Source organism: Myxine glutinosa, chromosome 1 (assembly GCF_964187855.1).
Source record: "Myxine glutinosa chromosome 1, kmMyxGlut1.1, whole genome shotgun sequence".
Taxonomy (NCBI): domain Eukaryota; kingdom Metazoa; phylum Chordata; class Myxini; order Myxiniformes; family Myxinidae; genus Myxine; species Myxine glutinosa.
The window spans coordinates 369,001,178-369,019,568 of record NC_136261.1 but is presented as its reverse complement, the minus strand read 5'-3'; the positions used below and the strand labels follow the sequence as shown (position 1 = coordinate 369,019,568).

Genomic DNA, 18,391 nt, shown 5'->3' with positions numbered 1-18,391 from the left:
GCCGAGCAATGAATTCGGGTGGTTTGGTCGCCTGCAGGTTGAATCCGTCCGGCTTTCGGTTCAAGGGAGGTGGTTTGGTCGGGCCGAGATTCCACGCACCATCTCGGCACGGTACCTTGCGGTCCCGGGCCCGATGACCGAGGCTCGCTGTTCGGAACCCCGTCCCCACGAGGGGGCACCGTTCCGCTTCCTCCCACTCGCCCTTGAACCGGACCGGTCGCCTCGCCCAACAAGGCCCGGACTCGACCGTGCGGGGCGGGGCCAAGCCCGAATCGGCAACGACGCTTCGAAGAGAAGCGACGCAGTATCGATCCGCGCCGGGCCTCGCATCCAACAAAGGGCTCCTCGCACCGAGTGCTCGCATCGGCTATCCGTCGCTCTAACCGCTAACCCGGTTACCGTCGATGCTTCACCGGCATGCTCACACGCATACGCTACCCCTTTCACCCTCACCGAGCTCGGTGCTCCTACGCCGTCCGTACATTCCACAAACGTACTCCCCGTTACACACCACACCTCTCGCGCACACTCACCGTTCGCACACTCCTTTAACACACCTCACGCACCGTCTTGCGCACTCTCCCCACTCGGTACGTACTCCGTACCACTCACCATGGGCGTGCACCCTTGCATCCACCCACAACCGCGCTCAGATGGGCTCTCCCACACCCGCGCTACCACCAACTCAGGTATGCTTCCTCGCACACGTTCCACCACCACCTTACTCTCCGTGTCACACTCACCCTCGCACTCGGTATCACACTTGCGCTTCGTAACATGCTCACCCCTTGACGCACACTTTTTTTTCACTCGCGTGCTATTTCCACTCACACCGGACCCTTCACCAATGCCCGGGTGCCATATTGACCCCAATCGCGCGACAATTATTTTGTCGCCAAACATCCTTCTACAAAATCTACCCACACAATATACAGCACTACTCACCTGGGGGATCCTTTTCTCCACGCGCACCTGCAAACTCTTTATTTGGTGAGTGAGCACATCATCATGATTTGAGCAGGGACTTTGTACATATTCCATCTTTTCCTCCCGCCGCGAGTGGTTTTCTAAGTCCCCGGTCTCTTCAATTTCAATGCCCACTACCACTTTTCCTTTACTCACCTCGACGACCGTTGGCTTTAATAAAATTCCCTCTACCTCATCGGTCGCCGGCTTTTCCAAACCCCGTGTCGCGATTTCTACCCCGGTCCAGTTACCCGTGCTTTTCTCAGCTTCGTTCAACCGGTGCTTCTCGACCCGCGTTACCTCCTCGTGCACCCCTGGGACCCTCTCGCCCACCATGCGGTCTCTGTCCCTCTCCCGTCCCTCATTTACTTCTTTGGCCCGGTCATTTATTCCCTCCAATTTTCCCCGATCACACCTTGTTTCGTCTATCATGGTGTCCATTTTTGCATTCATCTGGATTAGCAATAGTTTAATGCTCACCCAGTCTTGCACAGGGACAAATGGTTCGAATCCACCGGCGGCGCTGCTACGGTCGCGGGCGCCGTAGCCATGTGCGAGGCGCCATTTTGCGCACCTGAAACCTCCTCAACCATCTCCTCATTGCCCCCTCCATTTGATCCTGGGTTACTCCTAACCCCTCTCCTAGTTCACCCACTGGCATCCGATCGCCTTGACCAGCCATGGTGCGATTTCAAAATTCGGGTTTTGTTCGAAAACAAAACAAATTTCGGCCGCTCCAAATTTTGACCAAATTTTTTCTACATGTTTTAAAAATTTGGTTCGGGCCCCGAATCTCACTCCCAGACACCAATTGTTACGCCAATAGTACAATTGGTGTTCCAAAATTTGGGCTAAATGAATTTAGTCCCAGGTCCGAATCCCACTCCTGACACCAATTGTTACGGTCCGCGGTTAAGGATGGTATGTTTGCCGAGCGGAGGCACCGCGACCTAACAGTTTCCCCGATTCACCCAAACGTTGGCCGTATCGCGCCACAGATATTCAATGTGGAAAACTCTAAAACGACCGAATGTAAAGAGGAAGAAGAAGACGTACAGAAGAGTAACGGGATTTATTATTTACACACACAAGCAAACGGAGCAGTCACGGTTATGTACAGGGAACATGAAAAAGCAGGTGACACAGTGAAAATTACTAGCTTATCTAACAGGCTTAACTTATTCCCAGGGACAAGACAAAAGACAGACTACGAACACACTTACACGGGGAATGATGATAGGGATGGCAGGTGGATGGCTGGCGGGATAGGGAGGTCCAACTGGTCCTGCAGCATGATCGGCTCGTTGGGCAGCCGCCGTTCCTTCGCGGCCCTGCTCCAAACTGCCGTCCAGGCCCCACGCTGCTGTGGCTGCAGTTTCGGTGGTTCGAGCTGCTGTAGATGCAGTTTCGGTGGCTCAAGCTGCTGTGGATGCAACCGCCACTCTTGTTACGGACCTCTCTTTGTCATGGACCTCTCTTTGTCATGGACCTCTCTACGCAGCTCTCTCTTGGACCTTCCAACCCCGCTTTCCTCTGACGACTCAGCTCTTTTCATGGACCTCACCACGCAGCTCAGCCCCGGTCACTCTTGCGCGTGCGCTTTTATAACGCCTCCGGCGATTAAGCCGCCGGCCTTCAGGACACGCCCATCGGTGTGCTCACCTCGGCCCTGGTTGGTCGCGCGACCCTCTGGCTCCGCCCTTGATGACGACGGGCGGGCACGCCTTTCTTCCCCGACCCTGCCTCGTGGCCAATGGCGGCTTTGGAGGGGATGTAATTGCCAAATTGAGGCTTGGCCATTACGAAAGGGGAAATGGAGGTTTTGGGAATGGGAATGAAGGGAATCTATCTTTTTCACTTGGTGCAATGGAGTGTCATTTTAATGGACGACAAAGCCTTAATCTAATACACAGAATAAGGAAATAAACTACTGAACAAGGGTATTATAGTGTCCTTCAATGTATGCTTTATGGAATTAACTACCGGAACGCCCTTTGACCTTTACACAACACTGGAGGCAGGAGGGGCCAGAATCAAACAATGTTACACAGCAATTTACCACAATTCAACACAATAAAAAAAATACAATCCTCATATCCGCAACAATATATGTACATATATATATATATATGCAGTCATCGCCAAAATTATCGGTACCCTTGCACTTTTTTCAAATAATGCACCATTCTTTCCAGAAAATTGTTGAAATTAAAAAATATTTTGGTATCCACAAATGTATTTCTTTGGTTTGCAGTCGAACAAACCAAAAAAGCTGAAAAAATTACTAAATCTTAGCTTATTCCACACAGAAATCCGAAAATGGCCCGGACAATATTGTTGGCACCTTTTAGAAGTTGTTAGAAATAAGTAGATTTGAAGAAGGTAATTCTCCTTTACTTTGGAATTAAACTCACCTGTGGTGAGTTGCAGGTTCCTGAAATATAAAAATCACGCATTCAACCATTTTGATGGAGAAAAGGAACCGATTTGTGTCACTGTGTGTCCCGCAATGAGCATGGAGAAAATAAACAAAAACAGAGAATTGTCTGAGGAGGTCAGACACAAGATTGCAGCCAAGCATGGACAATCTCAAAGCTACTAGTTCATCTCCAGAGACCTTGATGTTAATGTGCCCACCGTACGAAATGTTATCAGGAAGTTTAAGGCCCATGGCAATGCAGCCAACCTTCCTGGACGTGGTCGCAAGAGAGAACTTGATCGAAGATTGCAGCGAAGGATTGTTCAAATGGAGGAGAAACCACCTCAATCAACTGCCAAACAGATTCAAGCACAAACAGATTCAGACACAAGGTACGACACTTTCAACTCGCATCATCCATCGTCAACTCAATGAAAGGGGGTTCTATGGTAGGAGACCCAGGAGGACCACACTGCTGAGAGAGAGATGTAAGAAAGCCTGACTGGAGTTTTGCCAAAACACACCTGAACAAGCCAACATCCTTCTGGGGGAATATCCTGTGGACAGATGAGACCAAATTAGAACTTTTTGGAAAAGCACATCATCTATATGTTTACAGAAAACAAAATGAAGCCTTCAAAGAAAAGAACACCTTCCCTACAGTTAAACATGGAAGAGGTTCAGTGATGTTTTGGGGTTTCTGTGCTGCATCTGGCACTGGGTGCCTTGAATGTGTGCATGGCATCATGAAATCAGCAGATTACCAAGGCATTTTGGAGCACAATGTTCAACACAGTGTCAGAGGGCTGAGTCTCCGTCGAGGTCATGGGTCTTGCAGCAGGACAATGACCCCAAACTTGCTTCAAAAAGCACCCAGGAATGGTTCAAGACAAAATGCTGGACTGATCTGAAGTGGGAAGCAATGAGTCCAGATCTAAATCCCATTGAACACCTGTGGGGGGATCTGAAAACAGCAGTTGGGAAAAGGCACCCTTCAAATCTGGGAGAACTGGAGCACTTTGTACAAGACGATTGGGCCAAACTGCCAGTAGAGAGGTGGAGGAAGCTCATTCATGGCTACAGGAAGCTCTTGACTGCAGTTATTTTGACGAAAGGCTGTGCTACAAAACAACAGCAGGCATTTTAAGGCCATTTTCCCTGCTGGAGCGGGGGTTAGCCTTGCGGTCCCCATGACAATCTTCTCCATTTTGCCCTATTTTCTGCATCTCCCCTTGTTAACCCTCTTGCCTGCATTTCTTCTTCCACCACCTTTAGCAAAGTATTTTTCGGTCTTCCCCATCCTCTACTTCCTTCTACATTTCCATCACTCTTCTCAACCAGTCACTTTCATCCTTCCTCAACACATGACTAAACCATCTCAACCTGTTTCTCTTCACAGCCTCAATCACAGGCTCTATTCCCATCATCTTTCGCAATTCATCATTTGTCTTCCTCTCTCTCAACGATACTCCACACATCCACAGAACCATCCACATTTCCACCCTTTCCAGCCTTCGTTGCTGCTCCACGTTCATTACCCATGTCTCGCTCCCATAAATCATAACAATTCTCACACATGCAGCATACACCTTTCCCTTCAGCTTCAATGACACTCCCCTCCTCGTCAGCCCGCCACTCAGTTCCCGAAACTTCTTCCATGCACATCTCACTCAGCAACCGTTGCCGAGTCTGATCCACCTTCTCCATTCAACATGTCTCCGAGGTCGCAAAATGTTTTCACACATTCCAGCTTCACACCGTCTCCAACATCCGACTCAACATTTCCTCCATCTGCAGCTCCCTCTGTGCACACCTTACACTTGAATGTAGCTGCCACACTGGTTAATGACCCTCTCAAACCACTACATTTTTGATTAACCCACTCAGCGCACATTGTACATTGAATAGAGTTCACTCTGACACCCTTCCTGCACACAGCACACAGCCACTTCCCAGTTCTTTCCACCTCACCACATGCTTTACCACATGCCATCACCTTCGTCTTTCCGATATTCACCTTCAGACCTTTTGTCTCCATACATTCCTTTCACTTGTTCATCTTCTCCTTCAGTCCATCCATACTTTCTGCAATCAACACCAGATCATCTGCATACAACAACTCCCACGGTAAACCGTCCTTTACATTCCGAGCCAGCACCTCCATCACAGCTACAAATAGTAGTGGACATAGGACCGACCCCTGATGCACTCCCACCTTCACCTCAAACTCAACACTGTTCCCGTCCTTCGTACTTACAGCTGTGCATGCTCTTTCATACATTGCCATCACCACTCTGATCAACCATTCCTCCACTCCTAACTTCCTCAATGCCCATGTCACTACTTCGCGTGGAACCCGATTGAATGATTTCTCCAGATCAACAAACCCAAGAAACAACTTCTTCCTCTTCTCCATGTACTTCTCCTGCAACAGCCTTACAATAAAAAGCACGTCTGTCATTCCTCTCCTTGGCACAAATACAAACTGCATTTCGTCGATCTTCACTTTCTTCCTTATCCTCCTCGACAACACCCTTTACAATACCTTAATTCCATGCTCCAATAACTTTATCACTCGATATGAGCCACAGTCCAGAGGGACACCTTTCCCCTTGTATAGAGGGACAAGGGTACTCAGTTCCCAATCCACTGGAATGTGGCCTTCTTTCACGACCAGATTAAAGATCACTGTCATTCTCTTCACACCCCAACTTCCGGCTGCCTTCAACATATCTCCCACAACTCCCGTCGGCCCTCCAGCTTTTCTACTCTTCATTGCTTTTATCGCTTCCTCAACTTCCTTCTCAGTTATCTCCTCTGCCGGTCCTAAAACTGGGTTACTCTCGATGTTGCCATCCCATTCATTCTCTGCATTCAACAGCATTTCCATATATCACTTCCATCTTCCTTTAATTCCATCTGGGTCCACAACGATTTGTCCCACTTCATCATTCAAGCAACTCACCCCCATCACATCACACCTCTCTTTTGCTTTCTGCATTGCAATCCGGAATACCGCTCTCTGACCCTCTTCCGAATCCAAGTGTTCTCCGAACCTTTTCCTACATGCCTCCTGCGCATCTGCTACCTCTTTCTTTGCAGCGTTCTTGGCTGCCTTATAACTTTCATGCTCTGCTGTTTCTGCTCCTGTACCCTTCGCCTTCTGACACTCCTTGAACTTCTTCCTCTTCTCGTCAATCCTCTTTCCAACTCCATCATCCCACCACCATGTTTCTGAGTGCCTCGGTGGTCCTTTTGTCCATCCACATACCTCACCAACGGCTCCCAACAGACTATCTTTTATTGACATCCAACCACTTTCAAGCTCAACCACATCATCCTCTACCCTACTCAGCCTCTATTTTAATGCCTCACTCACTGTCACCTCTCTCAACCTCCACACCTTCATTTTCGGTTGGTACTTCACCCGCCGAGCTCTCCTCGCACCATTCACCCTAATGTGGCAGACACCCAAGTGGTGCTGTGAAACAGCCTCCTCCCCCGGGATCAACTTTGTGTCCCGGAGGTGCCCCCTGTCTCGCCTATGCACCATCAGGTCGTCAACGGTTGTCGTCGACCCACCTGACGTGTATGTAACAAGCTTATTATCCTCTTTCTGGAACTGAGTATTACAAATCAACAAATCAGCTCCATCAGCGAACTCCAAAATCCTTTCACCTTCTCCATTTCTCACACCATATCCGTAACCCCCATGAACTCCCTCAAAACCGTCCATACTCCTTCCCACATGTCCATTTAGGTCTCCTCCTACCACAATAACTTCCTCATCTTTCACGTTTCCCATCAGCTTCTCTATTGCACACCAGAACTTGTCCTTCTCTTCATCGCTCTGACCAACCTGCGGAGCATATCCCGAGATGACATTCACCAAGAGCTTTCCAATCATCATTTTCTCCATCATCAACCTTTCACTCACGCTCGTCACACTCACCACACTATCGACAAACTCCTCAGAAAACAGGACACAAACACCATGCATGCCTTGTGGGCAACCTTGCCACACAAACTAGTATTTCTGTCCCTGCCTACCCTTCACCATTCTCACACCACTTACCTTCCATCTCGTCTCCTGCACACACCATATGTCCACTCTTCTTTTGACCAATACTTCCACCACTACTCCTGATCTCCCTGTCATTGTCCCTACATTCCATGTCCCAAACCTCAGAAGCCGATGTCCACTTCGGGCATAAGACGTTCGTCATAAATGGAGTGATTTCCACCCTTGCTTCGATCGGGTTCCCTACCTTGAGTTTTGACAAGAGGGAGTGGGGTCCCCCACGGGGTACTTCGGGCTGTACCCTGCCCATATGTAGTCGTAATTGTCATGGTTCCCTTGTTGAGGCAATGTTTTTATGGCCGGATGCCCATCCCGACGCCAACTCTTTTAGTCACCTCTTCCGACACGCAGGGATACGGTCTCCCTATTCTAAACCAGGATGCACACCGGTTGACCAAAGGCTGTGTTCGAAAATATTAAGTGAAGGGTGTCAATAACTTTGTCAATGTCATTTCTTTTTATTTTCTGATTTAAAAGGATATATTAAGTCCTGAAAAACAAAAACAAAGGTTCTGTAATATTAACAGTGAAATAAAGAATTGTGGAGACCAAATACTTCTCAATTTCAACTTATTTTTCGAGAAAATTGTAAGGTATTTTTAAAAAGTGCAAGGGTTCCAATATTTTTGGCCACGACTGTGTATATATGCATATATATATATATATATATATATATATATATATATATATATATATATATATATATTTATTTATATATATATATATATATATATATATATATATATATATATATATATATATATATATATATATATATATATATATATATATATGTCTCTCCATGAATTGCGAAAGATGATGGGAATATTGCCTGTGATTGATGCTGTGAAGAGGACTAGGCTGAGATGGTTTGGTCATGTGTTGAGGAAGGATGAAAGTGACTGGTTGAGAAGAGTGATGGAAATTGATGTAGAAGGAAGTAGAGGACGGGGAAGACCGAGAAAGACTTGGCTAAAGATGGTGGAAGAAGAAATGCGGGCAAGGGGGTTAACAAGGAGAGATGCAGAAAATAGGGCAAAATGGAGAAGATTGTCATGGGGACCGCAAGGCTAACCCCCGCTCTAGCAGGGAAAATGGCCTTAAAATGCATGTTGTTGTTGTTGTTGTATATACATATATACATACATACATACATACATACATATATACATATATATATATATATATATATATATATATATATATATATATATATATATATATATATATATATATATATATATACACAGTCACGTGAAAAAGTAAGTACACCCCATGTACATGTACAGTGTACACCCCATGTAATGTAAAGTTTTGACTTTTTCAACAGATTTCAACATACAGCTATTTGATCTTCATTTTATAATCTATATAATAATAGCGTAAGGACTGGACTTTGTTATCCCTTTTACGCCGCATCCAGTGACCCGATGCCCACGGCACTAATGGATTTACGATCTACGAACCGCGCTCTTTGTTTATCACGTACAGCCATACTCGAAAAATCTGAATTAGCCGACGTTGGGGCCCAAAAGCATCCGAATAACTGCCGATACCACGCCATCTTACGACGCCATCGTATTGGCGTCTGCTGGGCGAAGGCGAAGCAAGCCGTCCGCTGATTGTACAGGCGAAGGCGAAAGCAAGCCGTCCACTGAGTGGACAATCCAGAGCATGCATTTGTGCCAGTGTCGGTGATCGTTGTTCATATACGCACTCTTCATTCTCATATTTCTTCCTAACTCTTACTCGGACAAGCAAATCCCCTATGCCATCCATAATGGTACACTCTATCCATACATCACATCCTCCCTTCCGTTCCACGGGTTTCGGCTAGTAATAATAATAATAATAAAGGAGTCTTATATAGCCCCATCAAGCAGAGTAAACGACCCTCATGGCACTTTACATTATCATGCGAACGCACACACACCGCACACACATACACAAACATACACACACACAGACACACCTTCACTCTTGCCCTATTCCTCTCCCTCCCCATTCAAAACCCACAGATGTGTACTCCCCCTCCTCCTCCCCTCCCTCCCCCGCACATGTACACAGACATTCTCTCGATCTCTGTCCCACCTCAAACCAAAGGGAAAACAGGACTTAGACTTTGAAAGACTTGTGAAACAGATAGGTTTTGAGGGAGGTTTTAAAGGCAGGAAGAGAGTCAACATGTCGAACAGAGGAAGGCAAGTCATACCAGAGCAGAGGTGCAGCAAAGGAAAAGGATTTCTCGCCAAACGACTTGGTGCTGGTGCGCGGCGGCTCTAAGGTCATAGAGTCGTCGCTTGAACGAAGTTGAACAATATTGATAGATAAAGGTGATATAATACAACAAATATCATGAAACAATTACATTTTGTAGTCCATTGTATAATTTAAATAAATATAAATGCAAATTTCGCATGTGGAAAAAATAAGTACACCCCTACATTTATCACTACTTCAAATACCTAAAATTAGAATCAGGTGCACCAGCTCAGGTGCAAATGATTAGAACATCGTTGGAGAGGATCTTGGAGGAACCTGTCTTATTTAAACCTCAGATATTTGGTTTGGTTTGCTCTTTGTTGTTGAAATGTGGGGCATCACCATGATCAAAAGAGCTCTCTGATGCCTTCAGAAAGAGGTTATAGATGCCTACGAGTCTGGGAAAGGGATTTTAAAAAGATCTCCAAACAATTTGAAATCAATCATTCGACTGTTTGGAAGATCATCTACAAGTGGAGAAGATTCCAATCAACTGCCAACTTGTTGAGGCCAGGCCGCCCCAGCAAGTTCAGCCCGAGAGCGGACCGCAAGATGCTGAAAGAAGTCTCTCAGGACCCCAGAATGTCATCCCGGGACCTACAGGTAGCTCTTGCCACCATTGATGTCAAAGTGCAGGAGTCTGCCATTGGAAAGAGGCTGCACAAATTTGATCTACATGGGAAGTGTGTCAGGAGGAAACATTTGCTGTCCAGAAAGAACATCAGAGCAAGACTAAAGTTTGCCAATGAACACCTAGGCAAAGACCAGCACTTCTGGAACAATGTGCTCTGGACAGATGAGTCAAAGGTAGAGCGATTTGGCCACAGTACCAGAGACATGTTTGGCGAAAACCAAAGACAGCATTTGACCACAAGAACCTGATACCAACTGTAAAGCATGGTGTTGGAAATATTATGGTTTGGGGCAGCTTTGCTGCATCAGGGCCTAGGCAGCTCACCATCATAGAATCCACTATGAATTCTTCATTGTACCAGACGGTGCTTGAGGATAATGTGAGGCCATCTGTCAGAGTGTTGAAGCTCAACCGAAGGTGGAATTTGCAACATGACAATGACCCTAAACATACCAGTAAATCCACCAAGGAATGGCTGAAAAGAAAGGAATGGAGGGTTCTGGAATGGCCAAGTCAAAGCCCGGATCTAAATCCCATTGAGATGTTGTGGGGGGATTTGAAATGAGCTGTGCATACAAGAAACCCCTCAAACATCGCACAACTGAAAGAATTCTGCATGGAGCAGTGGGCAAAAATTTCTCCCAGTCAATGTCAGAGACAGGTAGACAGTTATAAGAAACGCCCACTTGAGGTTGTTCCTGCCAAAGGGGGCAAAACCACCTATGAGAGCCAAGGGTGTACTTACTTTTTCCACAGAAGGAAATGGCATCTCTGTTAATTTTTTGTTGAATAATTTTTGCAAAGTCAATTTTTCCAATTTTTTTGTTCAATTAGATCACCTTTATCTATAGATACTGTTTAAATGAAGATCAAATATTGATATGTCCACACATGTTAAAAAGATTTTTAAAAACATTTAATGGGGTGTACTTACTTTCTCCACATGCGAAATTTGCATTTATGTTTATTTAAATTATACAATGGACTACAAAATGTAAATGTTTCATGATATTTGTTATATTATATCACCTTTATTGGTCAATATTGTCGAAATGAAAATCAAATAGCTGTATGTTGAAATATGTTGAAAAAGTCAAAAGTTTACATGGGGTGTACTTACTTTTTCACGTGACTGTATATATATATATATATATATATATATATATATATATATATATATATATATATATATATACACATAACAATGTGTGTATTTACATAACAATGTGTGTATTTTATAACAATGTGCGTATTTTATAACAATGTGCGTATTTTATAACAATGTGCGTATTTTATAACAATGTGCGTATTTTATAACAATGTGTATTTTATAACAATGTGTGTATTTTATAACAATGTGTGTATTTTATGACTGTGTATGTATTTTATAACAATGTGCGTATTTCATAACAATGTGCGGATTTTATAACAATGTGCGGATTTTATAACAATGTGCGGATTTTATAACAATGTGCGGATTTCATAACAATGTGCGGATTTTATAAAAATGTGCGGATTTTATAACAATGTGGGTATTTTATAACAATGTGCGTATTTTATAGCAATGTGTATTTTATAACAATGTGCGTATTTTATAACAATGTGCGTATTTTATAACAATGTGCGTATTTTATAACAATGTGCGTATTTTATAACAATGTTTATTTTATAACAATGTGTATTTTATAACAATGTGTGTATTTTATAACAATGTGTGTATTTTATGACAATGTGTGTATTTTATGACAATGTGTGTATTTTATAACAATGTGCGTATTTCATAACAATATGCGGATTTTATAACAATGTGCGGATTTTATAACAATGTGCGGATTTTATAACAATGTGCGGATTTTATAACAATGTGCGGATTTTATAACAATGTGCGGATTTTATAACAATGTGCGCATTTTATAACAATGTGCGGATTTTATAACAATGTGGGTATTTTATAACAATGTGCGTATTTTATAGCAATGTGTATTTTATAACAATGTGCGTATTTTATTACCGGTGTGTATTTTATAACTTGTGCGCATTTTAATAACAATGTGTGCATTTTATAACATGTGTGTATTTTATAACAATGTGTGTATATTGTAACAATGTGTGTACCAGCCACGATCCTTATTTTTCACGTTATTAATGCCTACATATATGCTTGTAGTGTTGTACTTTTAAATTCATTTTAATTATTTATCGATGTTATTGTGATTGCAATTTATTTACTTATTTGTTTCATGATCTTGATTTTTATGTTGTATTGTAAATCATTCACAATTCAGCTGCGATGATTTGATAATAAAACCATGAATTAAAATTTTAAAAGGAAAATTAAGCATCATTCTGTTCATCACGACCAATAATCCGACACATTACAAATATGGAACAAAAAGGGTTAAATCAGGTTTGCGTGAGGGAAAGTGAAATCACTGCAACTACGAGAGTTTATCATTTATAAGGTTCGAATTGCTCTAAGGACAATACAAAGGAAACAACATGGCACTCGGTGGAGCGAATCCCACTGATAGGTCAGATCTGGATTCGGACCTGAACCAAAATCGAATCGGTTTGTTCTTGTTACTTACCCAACTCATTAACCTTATTTTGTTATAATCCGTCCACAACTTTTTGAGATATCGTGCTATATATATATATATATATATATATATATATATATGTCGTTTTTGGTCCTATCTCTCAATGGTAAAGGATCACTTTTGAAAATTCGAGTATCCAGATGCGGATCCGGATCTTCACCAAAATCTAATCAATACGTCTTTCTCACATGCGCAACGTCTCCACCAAATTTCGTCGGAATCTGTCCAAAGCTTTTTGAGATATCTTGCTCACAAACAAATAAACAGACAGACAGAAAGACAAACAGATAGAGACAAGGGTAAAAACATAACCTTAATTTGTCACAGAATTACTGATTAACGCTCCTATCGGAGGAAAAAATTATATGCAACATATTAATAGGGCAGAAAAAAATCCTAAAATGTCTCTTATAGGTACACATTGGGATTCTTACCTCCAGAACAGAGTCAAGACTTGCACGGAGATGACGCCACGTGATGAAGAGTTCCGAAAGAGAAGAAGAATTATTTTTGAAGTTTCATCCGCACAAACCCGGGCAGGTTACGAGGTGTTCATTTAGCATCAGATTCAAAATGCATGTTACCTGCTCATACCTTCTCTCTTTGTTTCTAATAAATATAAATCAACAATCAATCACTTTAATCAATTTTACTTCTCTAAATCGGTGCCGAGATATGCAATCCACAATCCGTACTAATTACACCTGTGATTGTGGACTTGAAGAGCAGGAGAGTCGGTGTTTATAAAAGGTAATTCACATCTGAAGGTAATTTCCCTTGAGGTGTCGTGGTGCTGAATCAGCAGGAAAATTTTCGCCTGGGGACTGTGGGACTTTAAGCATGGATGATGGAATCCCAAGGCGAGAAACCAACAAATCTCCCAACACAAAGTGCTTAAAGAGCATATTTTATTTTTAACAACTTGTAATTAAACACCCTTTAGACACGCTTAGATCATTTACATTACTTAGACCCCTTGAGCCTTTCGACTTTTTCATCCCCATAAGGCCTTTTAACCCTTTGACTCCTGAAGACCTTTACACACTTTAGACCGCTTAAGCTAAACCCCTTTGCCCTTTGCCCTTAGACCTGAGACCTTCAGTCCCTCTTTAAACTCCTGAGACCCATTACAAACCTTTCGACCATAACTACGATAGGAAAGCACCCTTTAGATACAGTGCATTCAGAAAGTATTCAGACCCCTTCACTTTTTTCACATTTTGTTATGTTCCAGCCTTATGCTGAAATCGTTTAAATTCATTTTTTCCCTCATCAATCTCCACTCAATACCCCATAATGACAAAGGGAAAACAGGATTTTAGAAAGTTTTGCAAATTTATTCAAAAGAAAAAACTGAAATATCACATTGACATAAGTATTCAGACCCTTTGCTATGACACTTGAAATTTAGCTCAGGTGCCTCCCATTTCTCTTTATCATCTTTGAGATGTTTCTACACCTTGATTAGAGTCAACCTGTGGTAAATTCAATTGATTGGACATGATTTGGAAAGGCACACACCTGTCCATATGAGGTCTCACAGCTGACAATGCATATCAGAGAAAAAACCAAACCATGAGGTCGAAGGAACAGCCTGCAGAGCTCAGAGACAGGATTGTGTCGAGGCACAGATCTGGGGAAGCCTACAAAAAAAATTATTCTGCATTGAAGGTTCCCAAGAGCACAGTGGCCTCCATAATTCTTAAATGGAAGAAGTTTGGAAGAACCAGGACTCTTCCTGGAGCTGGCCGCCCGGCCAAACTGAGCAATCGGGGGAGAACGGCCGTGGTAAGAGAGGTGACCAAGAACCCGATGATCACTCTGGCTGAGCTCCAGAGATCCTGTGTGGAGATGGGAGAAACTTCCAGGACAACCATCACTGCAATACTCCACCGATCTGGGATTTATGGCAGAGTGGCCAGACGGAAGCCTCTCCGCAGTGAAAGACAAATGAAAGCCCGCTTGGAGTTTGCAAAAAAGCACCTAAAGGACTCTCAGACTGTGAGAAACAAGATTCTGTGTGCTTTCATGTGTACCCCCAGTTCAATGTGCGTATTGAGTGTCTGTTCTTCACTCTCCGCTCCCTCCTCTCTCCCCCCTCCTCACTCTTTCCTCTTTGCTCCATCACCCTTCCTCACTGCCTCCTCTATTCCCCCTCCCCTCACTTTCTCCTCCCTCTTCACTCTCTCCCCCTCCCCTCTCACTCCTCCTCACTCCCCATTCATAACTCCCACATTCCTCACCCTCACTTTACACCCTTCTCCTCTAACCCCACCCTCCCCCCTTCCTCTCTCTCTATCTCCCACCCCTACTCACCTCCCCTCTCTCTTTCCCTATCTATCTCCCACCCCTTCTTTCTCCGACCCCTCCTCACCTTCCCCTTCTCTCTCCCCTTCTCTCTCCTCCTCTCTCTCTCCCCCTCTCTCTCCCCCACCCCTCTTTTTCTGCCTGACTCTTCGTATTCCCGTCAGCGAAGCAATGGATGGTATTTGCTACTTTTTAATACAATCAAATCTTCCATGGAGCATTGTTATACACTATAGGACCCATTGAACCCATTAGAGTTTAGACCCGTAGACCCGTCTGACTCTCATTACTATTGAAATATACCCTTAGACCAGCGGACCTTAACTAGGGGTAAATTTACCCCTAGTGGGTTGAAATAATCTCATGGTTGGGGGTAAAGATTCCATTTTCAAATGAGTGCAATTTTAACTCAGAACCTGGACTGTTACCTGAGATCACCGAAGGCATCACTGCACATTCCAAAACTTTGAAAGTTCACTTCACTGGATACACCAGACAAGATTCCAACAGAAAGCCGGATAACGAGACCGTTCATCACTGACCTGACGGAGATGAATGATGACGACTGAGCGAAAGAAGAGCTGATTTACCTTCAAAACACAAATGATCTGAAAAACGAATGTGAAAGCGTCAGAGTGAAGTTTTTGACAAAACTGACGGATTCGTTCCCACTTCTCCCTCAGCGTGCCTTCCAGGTGGTTGTTCCTTTCGGCATCACGTACCTCTGTGAGACTGGTATGTGCACCTTCACTGCAGCAGGTACATCAGAGCACATTCCACCTGATGAGCTGAACTAAAACTCTTCATAAGTACAATCATTTTGGAATTAATCCCATAAACAGGGCTGGAGAAAAAATGGAGATTGGATGTGTGTACCTCTAGTCTAGATCCCGGTACACTGAATTCTGTTGGGAGGTGGTTGAGGTCAATCACCTGCTTTCTCAACATGGAAGGCGAAACGAAATGAGGGAAACTTGAGGTCACACCATGACGCTCGCACCATCTCATAGAGCATCCGAGCTACACAAACCTGAACCGCCTCATGGCGCAGGTCGTCTCGTCCATCACTACCTCGTTACGCTTCCATGGTTCACTCAATGTTGATCTGACTGAGTTCCAGACAAACCTGGTGCCCCACCCGCGGATCCACTTCCCATTGACCACTTACGCACCTGTTATCTCTGCCGAGAAGGTCTTCCACGAGCAGCTGTCGGTGTCTAAGATCACTCATACGTGCTTCGAGCCCGCCAATCAGATGGTGAAGTGTGACCCTCATCACGGCAAGTACAAGGCGTGCTGCGTGCTGTATCGCGGAGACGTCGTGCCCAAGGACGTGAACGCCGCCATTGGCTCCATCAAAACAAAGCGCTCCATCCAATTTGTAGATTGGTGTCCGACTGGCTTCAAGGTTCGTCCAGATGCAGGCAAACCATATGAGGGTCTTGTTGTTCGGTAATGGCGGACGTAGCATTGTCCTCGATCATTCGATGTTGGTTCTCCTCTTCCCAGGTTGGCATAAACTACAAGCCTCCGACCGTGGTACCCGCAGGTGATCTCGCCAAGGTCCAGCATGCTGTGGCCATGTTGAACAACACGACGGCCATTGCGGAAGCCTGGGCACGATTCGATCACAAGTTCGACTTGATGTACGCCAAACGTGCCTTTGTGCACTGGTATGTGGGAGAAGGAATGGAGGAAGGAGTTTGCGGAGGCACGGGAGGACCTTGCCGCGCTGGAGAAGGATTATGAGGAGGTTGGAGCTCACCTGGTTGAAGGAGAGGGGGAGGAGGGAGATGAGTTCTCGCTCTTTTGGTCCTTCACCATTTTGTTATTCATTGACATTTATGTGTCATGGAGATCCTTACGTAGATCCTTACAAAGTAACCGATTGCTGAAGTGGATAACACACTGGGTCCACCATATCTGTGTTATTTATACCTGATTTATGTTGTTTATTTACCTCCACCACCAAATTTACCTCGTAAACCATCTCTGCAGGTCCAGAATGATGCTTCAAAGATGGGTCCAAGTTAACTCAAGAAAGACTTTGCAACTTGTGAACAATTTGATCGTTTCCTTTTACCCAATATTAAAGAATCTGATCCAATGATATTGTTATGAATTTGGTTAGAGGAATATCTAGTCAGGTAGGTCTGTATAGGTAGGTATTCGATTGTCACGATAGGGAATCTACCCTGTAATAAGTTCTATGTGTAGTCCGGTTTGTCGGTATAAGCTGTATTGATGTCACCGCTACGAGGGAGCAGGGCATGCTAAATAGTGCAGGGATTATGGATAAAGATTCCTTTGTTCGTCGTCCCTGTCGCCAAACCTTTGTCCCTCATGGCAATGCATACCCATATAAACACTTAGATAGGTCCTTTAGTGAACACATTAATTAATTCCCCTCCCTTACCACAACGACTTTGGAAAAGGGCAGGAAGCCAGATCGGGGCACTGCCGGATGGCCGCCACCAGCCACACCTCCGGCTGGCCTAGCAACATCGCGTGACACGAGCTATAACCACGCCACAGGGAGCGGGTGATTGGTTGGCACAAAAGGCGCGAACCTCCAGCCAATCAGGGCGGGAGGCGTGAAGACGCAACGGAGGAGGAGGTGGTTCATTGGAGGGAAGGCGGGAGAAGGTTAGGTGGACGGCGGGAAGCTGGAAGGGACAGGTTGGTGGCGTGCCAAGGCTGACGTCACCGCCGAAGGTTATAAAAGAACGCGCAGCATGACACTCTCGCTCTCTCTTCGCTCTGGGCTTCCTCGCTGATCTCGTCTCTGCGCTTCCCTTCCTGGTCTTGAGAGGTCCTGGTGGTCGTTGGTTTGCCATCTTCGTGGTGCTTGGAGCGGTGTTCAGTGCTCGGTGCATCTGGAGCTTGGAGTGGTGCTGGGGCCTCGTGTGCGATCGACTCGGAGCCGGACAGGGCCGCGTGACAGACAGATAAGGCCGCACCCACAGAACATTTTACAAGTACACGATGAGACATTTCCTTTCGTAATCCATTCCTGTGTGACGTATTTGAAGTGAGGTGTGTGGGATCCCAATTTATGATTATTATTTATTCATCGTTGCGTTTCATTGTCTCGGGTTCCGGAATAAACGTGTTTCTTTTTG

The 18,391-nt window shown here is 44.6% G+C and overlaps 2 protein-coding genes across 2 annotated transcripts in view; one reads left to right on the top strand and one right to left on the bottom strand.

Annotated features, from left to right (window-relative positions):
- LOC144889901 (tubulin alpha chain-like) overlaps positions 1–17,211 on the top strand; it is a 30,301-nt gene extending 13,090 nt beyond the window's left edge. The window contains 5 exon segments of the mRNA XM_078771112.1: positions 3,622–3,777; positions 15,904–16,028; positions 16,280–16,677; positions 16,779–16,969; positions 16,971–17,211. Of these exon segments, the coding sequence (XP_078627238.1) occupies positions 3,622–3,777; positions 15,904–16,028; positions 16,280–16,677; positions 16,779–16,969; positions 16,971–17,211 (1,111 nt within the window).
- The window catches only part of LOC137414956 (E3 ubiquitin/ISG15 ligase TRIM25-like), a 1,058,494-nt gene that overhangs the window by 587,743 nt on the left and 452,360 nt on the right, over positions 1–18,391 (bottom strand). The gene's annotated exons all lie outside the window — the stretch shown is intronic.